Raw genomic sequence first — 16441 nt, 5'->3', positions numbered from 1 at the left:
CCAAAGACCCATGGGGTGGGATCGGCCACACAGCGCATTTTCTCTGTCGCCCCGAGCACAGTGAGCGAACATCAGGATGCAACTGACACTACGGCTCCCAAGGCATCCTTATTTTTTTACGTCTTCTGTTTACAAGCCAATAGAAATGCAGAGTCTTCCACAACCATCGGCGACCACCTCAGCTTTATGCCACCTAGCAATCTAACGCAAAATCCTCCGACGCTGCTCTTTATGGCAGTGATACACCCCCCCCCCCACACACACGTATGCTAATGACTCCAGAGCGGGCGGCAGGAACAATGGAGCACGACTGCCGAGGATAAGCTGGGCCTTTTCAGAGCTGGTCGCTGCGGCCACGCCGAGGGTGGGGAGGATTTGACGGTAAATATTTCTGAAAAGCCGTGACGGGCGTCACCCTGGGTCGGCTCAAACAAAGGCGACCGTGTTACGCGGGGGGCGCCAGCGCCGCCGTGGCAACCTGTTTGTGTTGATTACACTGCAGGTGTGCTCATTAAGAGGGTGGTCGTTAATTACAGTGCAGTGACATCCATTACAATTTTTGTATCTCTGCTTCCAGAACCTTTATTGAGGTCCACAGCTCCTGCTTCTCCTCCTGGAAGAAGCGAATGATACATATTAGTCTCCTACCTACCAGGATTTCAGCCACAATAAAACAATTCAATCTTCTGATCCTGGGCTTTTTTTTTAACCCTTTCTGTGAGCTCCCCCACAAGGCACAGAAGGCAGATCCATCCGTGAAAAACGCAGAGCTGATGTTTACTGAGCAGCGTTCCGTAAAATAACTGGAAGGATTCAGAAATTGATAGTGAGATTCCTCAGTCTGCCTCGGCAAAGGAGGGGGGGGGTTGTGTATTTATTTATTTATTTGTCTGCTTCCCCATGGCTCGGCAGCGCGCCGCGTGGGGCTTTATGACGGGCTCTGTCAATATCAGTAGCATTTATTAGGTCATAAAGATTACTCATCCTGTCACTCATCTCCAGGCCCCACGGATGAGAAACTAGAAAAAAACTCAGACCCCTTGTTTGCAAATCCCATTATTCTTTGTCTGTAGGGCTGAGCGGTGCATCATTTATAATGTAATAAAAAAAAAAATTCTGTGCTTTGCGGCACGTTTGGGTAAAAGCGGTGAGGTGCAGAATCTCAATTCTGACTTGGGGGGTGTGTTGGCAGCGGCGACGGTGGTCCTGTTGAGAATGCGGCGACCCGCAGCGGAGTAACGCTGACGTCTCTAAGGTCTCGGTCTCGGGACAATATAATGTCCACGGGCCTGGGGTGCAGGTGCCAACACCAAACACCACCAATCGAGGGACACGACACGGTCTGAATGAAAAGGGGGGGGAAAGAACAACATACGCCGATTCCACCTCCGCCAAGATAGAGGGAGGGGGTCAGTCGCACCTCCACAGGTCCTGCCACTCGCAAGTGAAACGGATTTTGCCGCTGCCATCAGCCAATGTTAAAAAGGGAACTGTATACCCCACCCGCCCATCCCCAAAGCATCACCGTCCCTCCTCGCTCCATGGCTAGTCAGCAGCTAGCTCGAGTACAAGCCGCCTTCCACTGTCTCTATCAGCGGCACCGGGGGGGTTGGGGTACCACGAGAGGGAGGAATTGAGATGAGAGAGTGATGGGGGGCAGGGAGAAACGGACCCTTCAGACAGACGGCAGCTCTTTCATCTGACTAAAGGAGCTGTTCTTGCTTCAGATCCCACCAACAGCAGAGACTCATTTGTCGGGGGGGGAGAGAACCACCAAGGTGCTGTTGTTATGGCAACCCCCTGCTCCAGCAGCACGGGCCCACGGCCCCTCCCCCCACGGCCCTGCACCCACTGCAGAGGACAGCTCTGCCACAGACGCACGGAAAATGACCAGCCGACTCAAACCTTTGTGAGCCACATGCTTCTTCCCAGAACCGCATAAATGGCGGGTTTTTCCCCAAAGAGCCTCAGTTACAAAGGAACAAATCCGATCTAAGTAAAGCTGCCATTTTTTTCCCTTCTCTCCACCTTGTAAAGGTGGTTTAGTAACAATGTTAAACTGATTTTATTTTCTATCCGGACATTTTCAAAATAGGGATATTTCACACTTAAAATCCAAATGCTTTTCTTAAAGAATCTCATATTTAATGCCAAAGATCGCTTCAAATATCATGACGCTATTTGTTAGTATTTTGCAAAAGGACTGACATAGGAAATATCTGATTCTGTCATTGCATTATTGCAACACTTTCTAAAAGAAATAATCTGGTAAATATCTGGCTAGAAGTTAGTGGAAACTTCCAATCTCACCAAATCTGGGCAGATACAGCAGACGATGTTCCTTGTGGTCACAGAAATCGCCAGAGCAGCGTTATGAGCTTCAGCATGTTCCAGAGATCTAATTCACTTATGGGACTGGGAGCGATCCACATGTAATGAGACCGGGCTACTAATGAACCAGGATGTTGGGCGGCAAAGTCACACTTGTGAGGAGCACACAACCCAAAGGGGCCTGGGGCATGTGGAGATTCGGTTTATGTCAACTGAACAAGGTCATATCACTTACTGGTCCCAGAAGACCCTATCAACCACATGGAGGTCTGGGTAAAACTGGGGAGTTTTATAGGACACAATATATAAGTGAACAGAGGTGCTTCCACACAGGCGTGATTACAGAGTAAATAATTGTCATGAAGCATGTTTGACTGGACCTTGAGCGCCAAACTATGATGAATTATAATGAATGTTGGTGCTTCACAAGGAGCTATGTTGGCATGGAAGACTGAGAAAGACATCAGCTAGGAGCTACCTTTGCTACAAGCACATCTAGTACCAGACACACCAAGCCTAAGCCACCTGACCTAAAGACAGTAAAGATGATCTGGGAGGAGTTTGACCAGAGAGAGAAGAAAAAGCAGCCAATGGGAGCTCAGAATATATGTGGAACCTCCTTCAGAACAGCTGGAAAAGCATCCCAGGAGGCCACCTCATGAAACTGGCATGGAGGAGACCGTAGGGTCAGCCAGTCCCTGAAGCAATTGGGGTTAAAGGCCTTACTTCAGGGACCAATGGTGGGATCTCTCTACCAACCCAGGAACCAAATCACAGAGCTGCACACCATCAACAATTTTTTGCTTTGTTAAATACTTTTTTGGTCAGTGCGTACTTCCATATACGTTATTTTATAGTTTTGATGTCTTTATAATTACTCTGAACCGCACAGAATAGTACAAATAAACCATTTTATAGGTAGCCATATCCAAACTTTTGATTGGTATTGTACAATTTGACCCAGGATGCGAAAGGGAGAAACATCTCAGGTGTCACTAGGCAACTTCTTCGAGTATCTTGAGCAGCTCGGGGAGGCGAACGCCACATTGCGTCTGCAGGACGTAAAACCCATAAACGTAAAAATCAAACAAAATCAAACCGTCACATTTCTTCACTTTATTCCCAACACAAAGACAAAACTTCTGTTGTCGAACGTTAAAACATGCAAGTGGTTGTTTTCCACAATGAAGGATTCTGGTTAGAGTACACGGGGCACGACGTAGTGGTAATGGCAGCCACGGTGTAGGTCTGCTCAGAAGGCGGGGTAAATACCGATAGAAGCTTAGGTAGACAAGACAAGGTAAATACCAATAAAAGTGAATTGGAGTGATTGTGTTCATCCTGTGGTGAAGCACTTCTATTACAACTGAAGTGGAATCGTGCAAGAGAACAACGTCCCAATCGAGAGGCCACAAGTGGTCAATGAACACCTTCCATGACCATCTCACTCAGCTGATCTCAACTGATCAGCGACGGGAGATTCTGCAGTACCTAGGATGGCTGTACTTACAAATGCATATAAGGGAATGTACCTTCTGGGGTGGTCATGGTGACAGGCTGCTGTCCACCAAGGAGACAGGGATAGCGGCCATTTCTGCCCCTGGCGTTGGCTACAATGCATCCCAAGTTACTGTAAGCTAAACCCAAGTTACTGCAAGCTAAACCCAAGTTACTGTAAGCTAAACCCAAGTCACTGTAAGCTAAACCCAAGTTACTGCAAGCTAAACCCAAGTTACTGTAAGCTAAACCCAAGTTACTGCAAGCTAAACCCAAGTCACTGCAAGCTAAACCCAAGTCACTGCAAGCTAAACCCAAGTTACTGCAAGCTAAACCCAAGTTACATACTGTAAGCTAAACCCAGCTTCACTGTAGCTTGAGATCTTTAATCCTCATCTTGAAAACAGCTTAACGTTGTAGGTCAGGATGGAGGCATCACCACAGAGAAAAGGAGACCTGGACTGTGGGTTGGTGGATGGATGGGGGGGTGGGGTCTAAACAGGGCGAGCCGGTCTGCTTCTGTCACACCGAGTGTTGAACATGAGAAAAACCAGCAGCAGAGTGTGTCAGGAGTGATTCATATGCTTTCTTCTCCATAATTTGTATTATGCAGTCACCCGAGAGCGTGGATCGGACCACTTTGTTTTTTTCTCTACAGAACTAACATCCAGCTCCATTGACCGGCCACTCCAGGGATCACCCGCACGCAAAAGACAAAGGACGCAAGTAAAATTCCCCGAACACACGCCCACACGAACGCACACGCGCATACACGCGTTTATATTGCATATACATAAACACATTCAGGGAGCCAACAAAGAGGCATGGATAACTGTGATTCCTAACACAAAAACGTCGGTGCCTCACAATACGTTGAAAGCACTCCAGGATTTCAGCACTTTCTGTATCTTGCGAGAGAGAAAGTCAACAACCTTTTCAGTGAGGTGTGTCACCAGCGTGCCCTCGGGCCCGGGTGCGGAACTGTGCAAACCAAGCCACGTGCGTTCAGATGTGGTTCAGTGGAAGGTCGCCGGTTCAGATCCCAGACACTAAGTGATTTCAATGTTGGGCCCCTGAATGTGGGTGGTTGAAGTCCCACATTTTTGGTAGTATTTTAATATTAGTAATAATAATAATAATTATTATTATTTTAATGGATTCTATTTTTAACATAAATATTCTGAATGCCTGAGTGAGATTCACCCAGAACCAAAGCTTTCTGGAAAATGCACAAGAGTTACAATCAAACGCATGAGTGCGGTGGGCCGGATCTGTCCACGTGGTTTACGACACGTGAGGCCTTTATCGTCATCTCCAGAACTCGCATTTGCGCCGATCCCATTTCCCGTCACCCACTGTGTGCCCTCCTCTCCTTAATCAGCAAGATCGCGTCTCTCTTTAGTTGATATTTCACCTTGAAATTCCCATCCTCTTAAGAGCCGATTCTGATGTCGCACGGATTGACCTTCCATTCTTCCCGTTTTCCCACATTCTGCGTTGTGCGGCCATGACTAACAGGGTATTTTTTTGTTTCCCTAATTTCTGTTGCTCGTCATACCCAGCAGACTGTGAAATTACCTCATTTAATCAAACATGACGACTACCTGGGGTGATGCGAGGACCCAGAGACTCGAGCAAACGCAGCCTCCAGAGGAATGCTGATGAGGGGGAAAAGAACATGCAGCACCGGTCCCAAAGAAGTGATCGAAACTGCACAAAACGGCAAAAATCAGAAGAAAACCGTGAATTAGAAGGCAGACCCTACCCATTGACTGATCTTAATGTCTACGCACTGAACAAAAAATTAAATACAGGAGCGAAAACAGTCCTAGATGACAGCAAAAATAGGCCTTGAAATCATTTCACAGTGTGCGTTAATAAGGGCGGCAAGGGCCCAGAGACGCGGGCTTCAGCGAGGGCATCCGGGGTTTACAAAAATCTGGGGGGGGCACATCAGTGAAAAGCAGCACATCGGAGTCCACTCGAGCAGGCAGGATTGGGGAGGGGGCACCGGCATACAAAGCGTGACTGCTGGCCCGGTGCGAGCTGGCAGCGCTAACGTTAGCATTAGCGCAGATGCCTGTGATGCTGATGTAATGAGATCCTAATAGGCTGAGCATGCGGTCGCCTCTGCCACTCGACCTCCCCGATGTGGGAGGGGTGTCTGTGACTGAGCCTCCGCCTGCTACAAGATGCCTCTTCTTAAACACTGCTCAGCGCCCCCCCACCCCCACCCCCACGCCGACTGCCATAATGGATGACTGTTTAAACACGGGCTCTGTTTGCACTGCAGTGCCTGACTGCATGTTAAACACTATCCCTGAAACCCAACACCGATCCAATATAGGCCTCAGCCGCGCAGAGGAAAGAGGCAATTACTGCAGTCCCCCCCGTGCGCGGGGAGGTAGGGGGGCCATTCGGGGAGGGGGGAATGGAGGGAAGGAGAGAGGAAGACCGACCAAATACAGCGATGATTACAAGATAAACCTTCTGAAGTCACCATTGCTAATACATCATCTTATTATTCTATATTTAACAATATAAGACTAAATTATTATTACCAATAATGGTCACACTCCTTCCAAAGTGCACCCAGCCTTACAATCCACCCTCACCACTACCCTCACCACGGGAAAAGCACCTCTCATTTCATCCATTTTACGGCAGCAAAAAAGCAAGAACAATCCTAAATGACATTCTCAGGTTCAGGAGAACATTGACCCCTGGCCTGCATTATGTTAAAAATGAGGTAAGGAACCTAACTTCAGAAGACTTTCTTCTCATGACTAAGTGTCAGTGAGAGGCAGCTGAGCATTGTGGGATCTTCGACAGCTTTACCGTCTTTCACCAGTGACCTTCAGCACCTCCTCATTGCAGTGATCTGACAGAGGAATGCTAGCTTTTATTCTCTTTCCTAGCCTTTGTACACCCATCACGCCACCTGTTGTTTAACACAACATTACCCACCACGGACCAGAACTCCACTGGTGTTTCTCACCAATGACACTAAGTCACCCATTATCCAACTCTATTATCCTAACCACCTCAAACCCCAAACATGCCCTCTCATCCCCTGTCAACAGTGCCAAATCTGCCCCTCTTTAAAACTCCTTAATTGAAGCCACTTAAAGTCAGTGAGCTGCTCCTGTTTCCTCACCCATCTCTCCCGAGATTCTAACCGAACCGCACAAATTACGAGACGCGATTCCGACGGATGCAGCCTGGCTGAAACTCCGCACTGCAAATTTCTGCTGACAACGGGGTGTCCCTCCCGCTTCGACATCAAAGCGACAAGCTCGCGACAAGCTCGCTAAACACGCGAGCGGCATTCAGTGCCCGAGGCCTCAAGGCACACCGAGGTCCGTGCGTCCCGTTTGTGCCAGAAATGATGAGTTTTCACCCTGATTTGGCCCATCAACTGCCTGTTGAGCCCAGTCATGCCCTGCAGCCTTGAAGACGACCTTTTCCTACCAGGTTTTGTGGGAGACAAGTCAATATTTAACATTTTATGAGACTAGAGCAAAAGAAGTTGAATAAGCAACTAAAAGCTTTGAATTAAATATAATATTGTATTGTTAATAATAATCATACGAGGAAAAGTAATATTAGGACTATACACAAAGTGGTCCTTAGCCTCTCTGCTCTCCGCTCTTTCAGCTATGGCTACGGGGATGTCTTCTTTCCAAGAGATCATTGTTAAAGTAATTAACTAGAAAGGCTGATTATTAATTAGCCCGATAACTAAGTGAGCATAGGCTCTTCATTAATTTCACCTTTTTGTGTTGCTGAATGCGTATTTGTTGGCATTAATCCAATCCGGAGCTTTCCACCATGAGTCACATGACCAAGCAGACACATAGAATCTAAATCTAAATTTAGATTTATTTAGCAGAAATTTTTGTTCAAAGTGACGGACAGTTAGGAAGCAGGTCGGACAGCAATTGGGGGTTGAGGGCCTCGCTCAGGGGCCGATGGTTCAGTCACTCAGCCAACCTTTCTGCACCTGCTCACTCATATTCAACACACACTAAAATCGTTGCATGGTTTCTGCTAAGTTTGGAGGATTTTGGGGAATTAATTCTTCCACAGAGGTTTGATAAATCCCTCTTGGGGGGGCGGGAGACACATTGGAAGAGGCCCCACCTCCCCGAAGTGGCGCAGGAGGGTGAACTCGGGGCCTGGGTGTGCTGTGTTACCTGAATGTTGGAAGCACGGCGCGGCTCGCGACCAGCCCGCAGCGCAGGACCACGTTCTCCTCCTTCCTGCGATGCAGCTGCCAGTTCCCGTTTTTAGCTAATCATGCGCCTTCAGCGGCCTTCCCAGGAGACCCCAGCCGCGTGGCGGAGGGGGTGTGGGGGGTGCTGGCGCTAATGCAGCTTCTGCGCAATTAACACTGCGGTGGACAACGACAGATCCGCTCCAAAACGTCCCGCCTCCGACAGCTTTCGTTTAATCGAATCGCTGCTCGAGTGCGGAGCTCCGCAGCAGACGGGGAATAATCATGTGTGTGAATCTCCTGTCCAGGCTTCCCGCAAAATTAGACAGTCATCTCTGTCACAGAAAGTGCTGAGAAAAAACCACTAGGAAATGCTGGGTTTTACTCCAAGAGGCAGATTCGCCTGCCTTGAGTCGTAAACATCTCTTAACCAAAGGTGCGCTGTAATATTCAGCACTATGCAAAACTCTTAGGGGGTCAAAGAAAATTGTATTTAAATGGTCTTGTTCTTGGTGTAAAACTACATTATATTTGTCAAAGTGCAGTAGCTTCGCCATTTCTAAACCTCTCCTAAATTCGCAGCCTTTACAGCAGCCGTTCACACCACCAGCGTATTTTCTGACCTGACCAATACCACACTTTGTATGGCTAATCAATACCTCATTGATTTTTTAAAAACTGATTCATTTAATTAATCAAATTTCACAACCAGCTCAGTTAACTAATACATGTAAACGGCCAAGGTGGCCCCCTGAGGAGATGTTTAGGAACTGAAGCAATGTTCCACCTAACAAGATATCAGTAAGTTCTTGGAGAACAGGAGAAATGCTTGTTAGCGTTTCTGCACAAATTCTAATGTTAAGCCGTTGTTGTTTTCTCTAAGCACATACACGCGCATTACCAGCACAGTTACAGTACCAGTACTGTGAACCGCTTTAAACTATTTCTTTGCCTGTCTGAGACTATGTCACAGATCTGTACGTGTTTAATGTTAGATGAAAGCACAGAAAAAAAAATCCAAGTGTGGGACCTGAGATGGGCCAGATATTCAGTGGAGGGAGATGGGGGTGGTCAGGTGACAAGCAGTCAGAGTGTTGCAGAACCCGGGTTCCATTAGGAATCTACATCCTGAAACAGCCGACTGCGTCCCGAACAGCTGGAAACTTCACCTGCTATCTGGCTGCTGCAATAATCTGGGAACTTGAGACAAAGAGCCCTCCATCTCGCCTCCTCTACCGCCAAAGTCGCTCGCGCTGAAATGTCAAACCTCTGTGGTCCAGATATGTTCATTACCATGCAGAAGAAGAGTGTCCCTCCTCCCCCCTCCCCAACACACCCATGGGACAGTAATTTGCACCATTCCACTTGCCAGTACATGGTTACTGGGGCATCAAGGAGGATGAATGACGTTTCTCGTCATTGAGGGCTCCCGGACAAAACCTCCAAGGTCCATGACGGCAGCAGTCACGTCAGCAGCCTCCGGGGAAATTTCCGGAAAACCAGAGGCACGGGGCTGGATTTCCCACATTTTAATTAGTTCTCTCTTCCCACCCCAGCACTTATGTAAGGCCCTCAAGCACTGGGACCGTCGTTCGCTTGCCCCCATCTTGGAGAAGGGCTCTGCCCTCCTTCCTCGGAATGACGAAGGAACTGGGAATTCTTACTAAACAAAGAAACTCGGAATTCCTCATCCCACCGCCTGGATGAACTTCCGGTTTATAATCGGGGTTATTCCCGGCCTGCCTGACCGAATGTTTACGTCAGACGTTTTTCATTCAATGAAAACCGTCTCCGGTGGTCGGATATCTGAATGAAAACATCACATAGACCGAAGCATGTAACGAAACATGTGGACGAGAGCAAGAGAGCATGAGATATGGAGGAAGCAAAGTGCAAACACCACACTCCCAACATCATATGTGTGGTTGTACATGACTATTTTTAGAATTATAATTCTTACATTTTGTGAAATAGAAAACTGCAGTGAGGTGTGGTGGAGAGGGGTAAGTATTGTGCAATGTTGTATTTAGGCAATCAAGTTGGCTATGCTCTCGCAAGCACGCCCACAGGGTGCTCCTTCGGTTTCAAATTAGTGGTGGATTGACTATGAAGGGAAACGAGGGCAGGAGGAGAAGCGTTTGGACACGGAAGGCGGCAGGAGGGGAGAATGGCGGCCATAACACATTCCGACGCCATCCTTACCGTGCCAGAGTCATGCAAACATTCGGAAATGCATCAGCATTTAAGCTATTAAGGAGATAATTGAACGATCAAGCACGGTGTCATAAAAATGTAAATTCAAGGCTGGGGAACTTGATTAAGACAGCAAGAAAAAAAGGCCCAGTTCTGCACCGTGATTTACCGTGTTGTACCTCCTTGCCTATGACATTATAAAAATGGGCAGGGCCTTTAGTACTCGGCCGTAAAACCCCTAATCTGAGGAGAGGATGTTTTTGTGTTAAGGAGGTTCAGGGGGACCTGGGCAGTATCACACGATACTATATTACGCATGTGTAATAACCACAAGGCCTTCAGATGACGGGCTATTCATTTGGCCAGATGCCAGCTTTTCAGTACTATACAGACATTTATTTACACCCACAATATGTTAAGCAAATTAGTATTGGACTAAAAAATTGATGAGATGCATTTTGTGATCCCCAAAAGTTAGTATTCTGTATGAACTTGGCGTATGTTAAGTTTATTAAATTTGGTTAGCAGAACACAACACAAAATACTGCTTTGGTATACTATGGTTTAATATACGTCAGTGCGAAATGCACTGTAGCGGGCACAGTGCATAATACTGCTTTGGTATACTATGGTTTGGTATACTTCAGTGAGATATGCACTGTAGCGGGCACAGCGCATAATACTGCTTTGGTATACTATGGTTTGGTATACTTCAGTGAGATATGCACTGTAGCGGGCACAGCGCATAATACTGCTTTGGTATACTATGGTTTGGTATACTTCAGTGAGATATGCACTGTAGCGGGCACAGCGCATAATACTGCTTTGGTATACTATGGTTTGGTATACTTCAGTGAGATATGCACTGTAGCGGGCACAGCGCATAATACTGTTGTGGTATACTATGGTTTGGTATACTTCAGTGAGATATGCACTGTAGCGGGCACAGCGCATAATACTGTTGTGGTATACTATGGTTTGGTATACTTCAGTGAGATATGCACTGTAGCGAGCACAGCACATACTATTGTGGTATACTATGGTTTGGTATACTTCAGTGTGATATGGAATGAAGTGGTAGTGAAGAGAGGAACAGCTCAGCAGCCACAACATCTTTTTAAAGAGAAGATACTGTGGATAAACAAGGTAAAAAGAGGTCAGAGGTGCAGCGGTACTTTTTGCAATTTAAAGTCCGACACATTTACACCGATTGCAACTTTTTCGCATAACAAAACGCATTTCAGTAATATTTTAGTTGCACTACTAAGCTGCTTAACAAATTGTGGCCGTAAAAATGTCCATATAGTACCACAAATATGACATCCAGCCAAATGGTTCCCCCACCATCTGATTATTGTGCATGCGTGATATGATATTGACATGATATCGCCCAGCCTTAGTTTCAGGATTCAGATGCATTACGGTGCTTATTATTTTGCCATATAAACATGGTATGCTCCTATACCCCCCAACTCCTGGAAGCCTATTGGTTTATCCCAAAGGTTCTGAAGTAGCATCCCTATCTTTGCCCTAAATTACACCAGCAAAATATCCCAATACTGCATGCTAACAAATGCTAACATGGCATAACAGCGAGACTGGGAAACAGGAAGCTCTACCACTACGAATTTAAAAATAAAAGCGTTTTTTTCCCTCCTTGAGCGACGAGCATCTGTTAGCATTTCACTGAGCAGTTTGGGTCCAGATTACTTCTACTGACTTTTATACTGTGCGAGTTCTAAGCACTAATTATTTTGCTATTACATTAAAACTGCACACAGCTGATGTTCTGTTGCTAAGCCGACTCTGCCGACGTGGCAAGTACACAGATACACAGGTTGTGTTCAACCTCAGAACTGAAGGGCTTGACTGAATTCATATATCTCCAATTAAACTGATTTAGCTGATTCTCTCAATAGGGATACTGACAGAGGCTTAAAAAGAGCTGAAAAGGAACACAGACCTACTGGCATAAGCAACAGCATAATACTACTGGCGTAACCTTCCTCCATACCATTAGAGTCGATGTTAATTTACATATTTCATCCATCCATCTTCCACAGCCGTTTATAAAGTTATGGTGAGCTTGGCGGCTATCCCAGTAAGGGATATGAACAGTACTCTAGGAGTACTGGGGCTGGGGTACACCCTGGATGGGATGCCAGTCCATCACAGGGCATGGGGCTGGGGTACACCTCTGGACGGGATGCCGGTCCATCACAGGGCACCGGGCCGGGGTACACCCTGGATGGGATGCCGGTCCATCACAGGGCACGGGGCTTGGGTACACCGTGGACGGGATGCCAGTCCATTACAGAATGAACCCTTGATGTCTACATTATACCAAATTAGCTGGGCAGCTGGTCTTGGAATAATGTACCAATGCCACCAATATGTTACACCAACAATCAATCATTTAAAGCATTAAAGTAATAAAAATGCAGAACAGAGGTTACATGACAGGAAAAATATGCCATAAGGTTTCAAACCCACATTTTGCGGGAGTGGAGGACGGACCTACAGCAGAATCCTCAGCTAATACGCAGACAACCTGCTCCCTGCTGGTGACCTGATCACTGCATCACCGAACCAGGGCATCTGAAGACTGGGGTTGTCAGGAATCCCCAAAGTTTACCTGCTACCTCAGTCCCCAGGAGGTTTATCCTTCCTCGCTTCCCGGAGCCCAGAGAGGCCGCTGCTACCCGAGAGCTGCTGATGACAGTGAGCCGGCCGGTTCTGGCCGCCTCCTCTTCCACATGGCGCAGCCAGCAAATCACACCCGTTCCTCTGGGCTGCATGCAAGGCTGCCAAGGTCACGCCCGCCAGCGTCTGCCTGTCCAGAGCTCTCTGGATCAAGGTCGAGCGCCGTCACAGCTCAGCTAAGCGGCTCCGTGTCGCGCCACCTGCAGGCGGCGTATGCTGACTAACTCAGCTGTTCATTCTCGGGAGCTCACTCAGCTGACCAGAAAGAGCCTGAACCAGGGGTCTATCAGAGCGCCTACCCAGAATTCTCCTGCTGATAGATGAAGCCCCAGCTGCCTGGTACCTACAGACGCGCTACGTCCATAACAAACGGGCGCCATCAAAATCCACCGTGCCAATTGGGAGCATGGAGAACCGCCGCGTCACCCAAAGCATCAGTATGAGGGGCGCTGAACACAAACACTGTATAATAATTTGCTTAAACAACAGACTAATAAGAGAGCTGGGTCTCTTGGGGTGGGGGGGGGGGCACTCACATCCATTTGGCTCCTTTCAAACAGAAGGCAGCGATGGAACAGGCTGTCTCGAAGTTTTCCCTCTTGACTGAAGAGCAATGCATGATGGGATGTTATTAGCAAGAGTTGGGGGGGGGGGGGGGGGGGGGGGGGTCTCTGAAGCCGGTTTGCCGGGGGAGTCCTCTCTCGGTAGCCAGATGGCGGGGAGGGGGGTGTTTAGCCGCTTTGCAGTGCGACCTGGGGATGTGGGGGGGCGACATTCTATGCTCCAGTCAGAAGGTAGCGGTAGCAGCCGTGTGGTCACCCCTTCAAAGCCGCCACCCCCCCATTCATTGTGGCCCCTCGTCGGCGTGGAAACGACTTCGCCAGACCGGACTGAACCAGTGGCTGCATCACCTGCTCGAAGTGGCTCATAAAAGAAAAGAAAAGGAAGAAAAGGAATGAGCAAAGCAGCCAGTAAGCGTGGGGGGGCGCTGAGATAGCTGGCCTGACGCAGCTGAGAACGTGAATGGGGGCGGTGGGCACCAGCTGAACAGCGCGCTGGGAGCCGCTGCTTAACATCAGCTGAGCGCCGTGAGGCTGCTGAGATAAACGGCACCACAAAAGACTAACGCAGCTCCAAACTATCCGCGCTTCACAAATTATTATAAAACTAAACAGGTAAAGTGGCCACAGATCACTGAGGGATGTGAGCTCAGAGCAGGTTTACTTATACAGAGTCACGAGGAACTGAGGTTTGCTAGCAGGGGGCCGCACACACGCACACGCACGCACGCACGCGCGCACACACACACACACACACACACACACACACACACACACACACACACACACACACACACACACACACACACACGCACACACACACACACACGCACGCACGCACACACACGCACACACACGCACGCACGCACACACACGCACGCACACACACGCACACACGCACACACGCACGTGGGTCCCGGCCGGACAGTAGAAGCGGGGCGAGAGGCAGAAGGTAACGGCAGCATGCCTTTTATGACGGGGGGGCCAAGCCAGGCCAATCAGATACCTTTAGTGGTAGGAGCGGCAAATCAAGAACCCTGGGGGAAAGAGAGAGAGAAAGGGGGAGAGAAAGAGAGAGGGAGAGAGAGAGAGAAGGAAAGAAGGAGACAGGGAGAGACTGGTGCCTCTGTGGCGTCAAACACTGACATTTTTTCCTTTATTGGGGGAGGGGGGAGATGGCTGCCATGGCAACAAAGCATCTCTCTGACTTAAGCGCCCCTGATGGCACTGGAGTGGGACATTAGTGATGTCCCGTCAGGCCCCTTCTCATGGAGGGGGGCAGGGGGGTGGTCCGGAGAAGCCTGAAGCTGATGGGAGAGGGAGGGAGAGATAGAGAGAGAAAGAGGGAGATACAGGAGGGGGGAGCCAGATAGAGGGGGAGAGAGAAACAGAGGGAGAGAGAAAGGGAGAGAGAAAGAAAAAGGGAGAGAGAGAGAGAGAGTGGGAGGGGGGGTCGAGGGCATGTGAGAGAACAGCACGCCTCACCTCAGCAGCGCCGCTCTCCGGCACACACCTGCAGAGACCCCCCCCCATCGGGACACCAGAGCCCCCGCAGCACAGGCATGGCCTGAGATACCTAGGGCTCGAAACCCGCATAACCCCCCACCCCCCACATGGATGGCAGGCTGCTGAGTCCGCAAGCGCGCGATAATTGTGATTAAAGCAAAGGAGGGGGGGATTTTCTTTTCTTATTAGTGGCCTCGGAGACACCAGGAAGCTCCTCGCAGGGCTGCCGTCTGAAGGCACAGCTAATTGGTGTTCACACGAGCCCTCGGGCTGAGGAACATTTGAATATTATTGACCGCATAAATATGTGCTAATGAGGCCATGTTTTTAAAGAGGGGCTTCAAATAGGCCAGTATGACAGGATGAGGATTCGGGTTTTTGTTTTTTTTTGTTTTAAGGGGGAGGCTCAGAATTTCTGTATCAGCATAATGAAATGGCATAAAGGTCCACGCACTCGCGGAACTGCAGAGGACATTTACAACATCACCTTGTTATTAGTCTTCCACACCATCAGGGGGCACTCTCAAATGAACCGGGGATGTCAGACCAGGGAGTGCTGCGAACCGTCACACTTACAAAGCTATTTTCCACACCACAAGTGTCCTATACTTAAAAACTAATCCTGCCTGGGCATTTCTTCCCATCTCCCCTCTCCCCAGAGTATTTTGAAAACACAGGACTGGCTAGCACAAGTCGTATTTAGCAAACGTATAAATCTCTTCTTCACAGTGTTAAACACTGGATACCGATCTGAAATGGACATTGTGCTTGTGAAATTCTCAGAGTCAGGGAAAGGTTTCCTTTCCATTTCACGCGCGAGCAGAAAAATAAATAATCGGATTTATATTATGTCCGTAAAGTGGCGGGTGGCCGTATTTCAAACCGGCAGAAAGTCCGCTGATCGCTGAGAGTGACGCCTCTACGCAAACTCCCAGTGTCCTCTGGTGCACCCCTAAGCCCACCAGCGCACTGAGGAATGCAAAGGCTGGCCTGAGTGTGATTTCCCTGACCCGGGCTAGGGAATCACCACATACGCAAAGCACACCCATGCACACCGCCTCGCACGATGGGAATGCACTCATTAGCTAGATTCTTCGTCGCTTTAATGCAAAACGACCCGCACTGCGGTCGAGCTGCACTGGGGGTCTCTCTTGGGACAAGAGTGGCAAAGCAAGCTTCTGGGGTTTTTCCCGCTTAAAAATAGCCCCCCTGGTTGTGGTGGTGTGCAGCAATGTTCTCTCCTTGGGGGGGGGGGTGTGGGGGCTCTGAGATGACCATTAAATTGCCCACCCCCACCCCAAATGCTGGCCGCAGGAGGCGGGGAGACCTATTAACTTTTGACTGCTATAATTTCAAAAAAGTAGCAGTGGGACGGTTCCCGAAAACGGAGCAGGCTGAGAACTAGTCAAGCCTCCGGGGGGTGGGGGGTTTATCT

The 16441-nt window shown here is 48.7% G+C and overlaps 2 protein-coding genes across 6 annotated transcripts in view; both read right to left on the bottom strand.

Annotated features, from left to right (window-relative positions):
- LOC125704624 (uncharacterized) overlaps positions 1–16441 on the bottom strand; it is a 158851-nt gene that overhangs the window by 58406 nt on the left and 84004 nt on the right. The gene's annotated exons all lie outside the window — the stretch shown is intronic.
- The window catches only part of LOC125704616 (mastermind-like protein 3), a 110077-nt gene that overhangs the window by 49812 nt on the left and 43824 nt on the right, over positions 1–16441 (bottom strand). The window contains exon 1 of one of the 5 annotated variants that reach the window (XM_048970465.1): positions 13477–13578. The exons of the other annotated variants lie outside the window; for them this stretch is intronic. Within the exon in view, the coding sequence (XP_048826422.1) occupies positions 13477–13482 (6 nt within the window). The 5' untranslated portion in view covers positions 13483–13578. Of the gene's footprint in view, positions 1–13476; positions 13579–16441 lie in introns of those variants that run through there. 5 annotated transcript variants of the gene reach the window in all.

Source organism: Brienomyrus brachyistius, chromosome 12 (assembly GCF_023856365.1).
Source record: "Brienomyrus brachyistius isolate T26 chromosome 12, BBRACH_0.4, whole genome shotgun sequence".
Taxonomy (NCBI): Eukaryota; Metazoa; Chordata; class Actinopteri; order Osteoglossiformes; family Mormyridae; genus Brienomyrus; species Brienomyrus brachyistius.
Note: the sequence above shows the minus strand (reverse complement) of the source record. Positions and strands in the feature narration are given on the sequence as shown.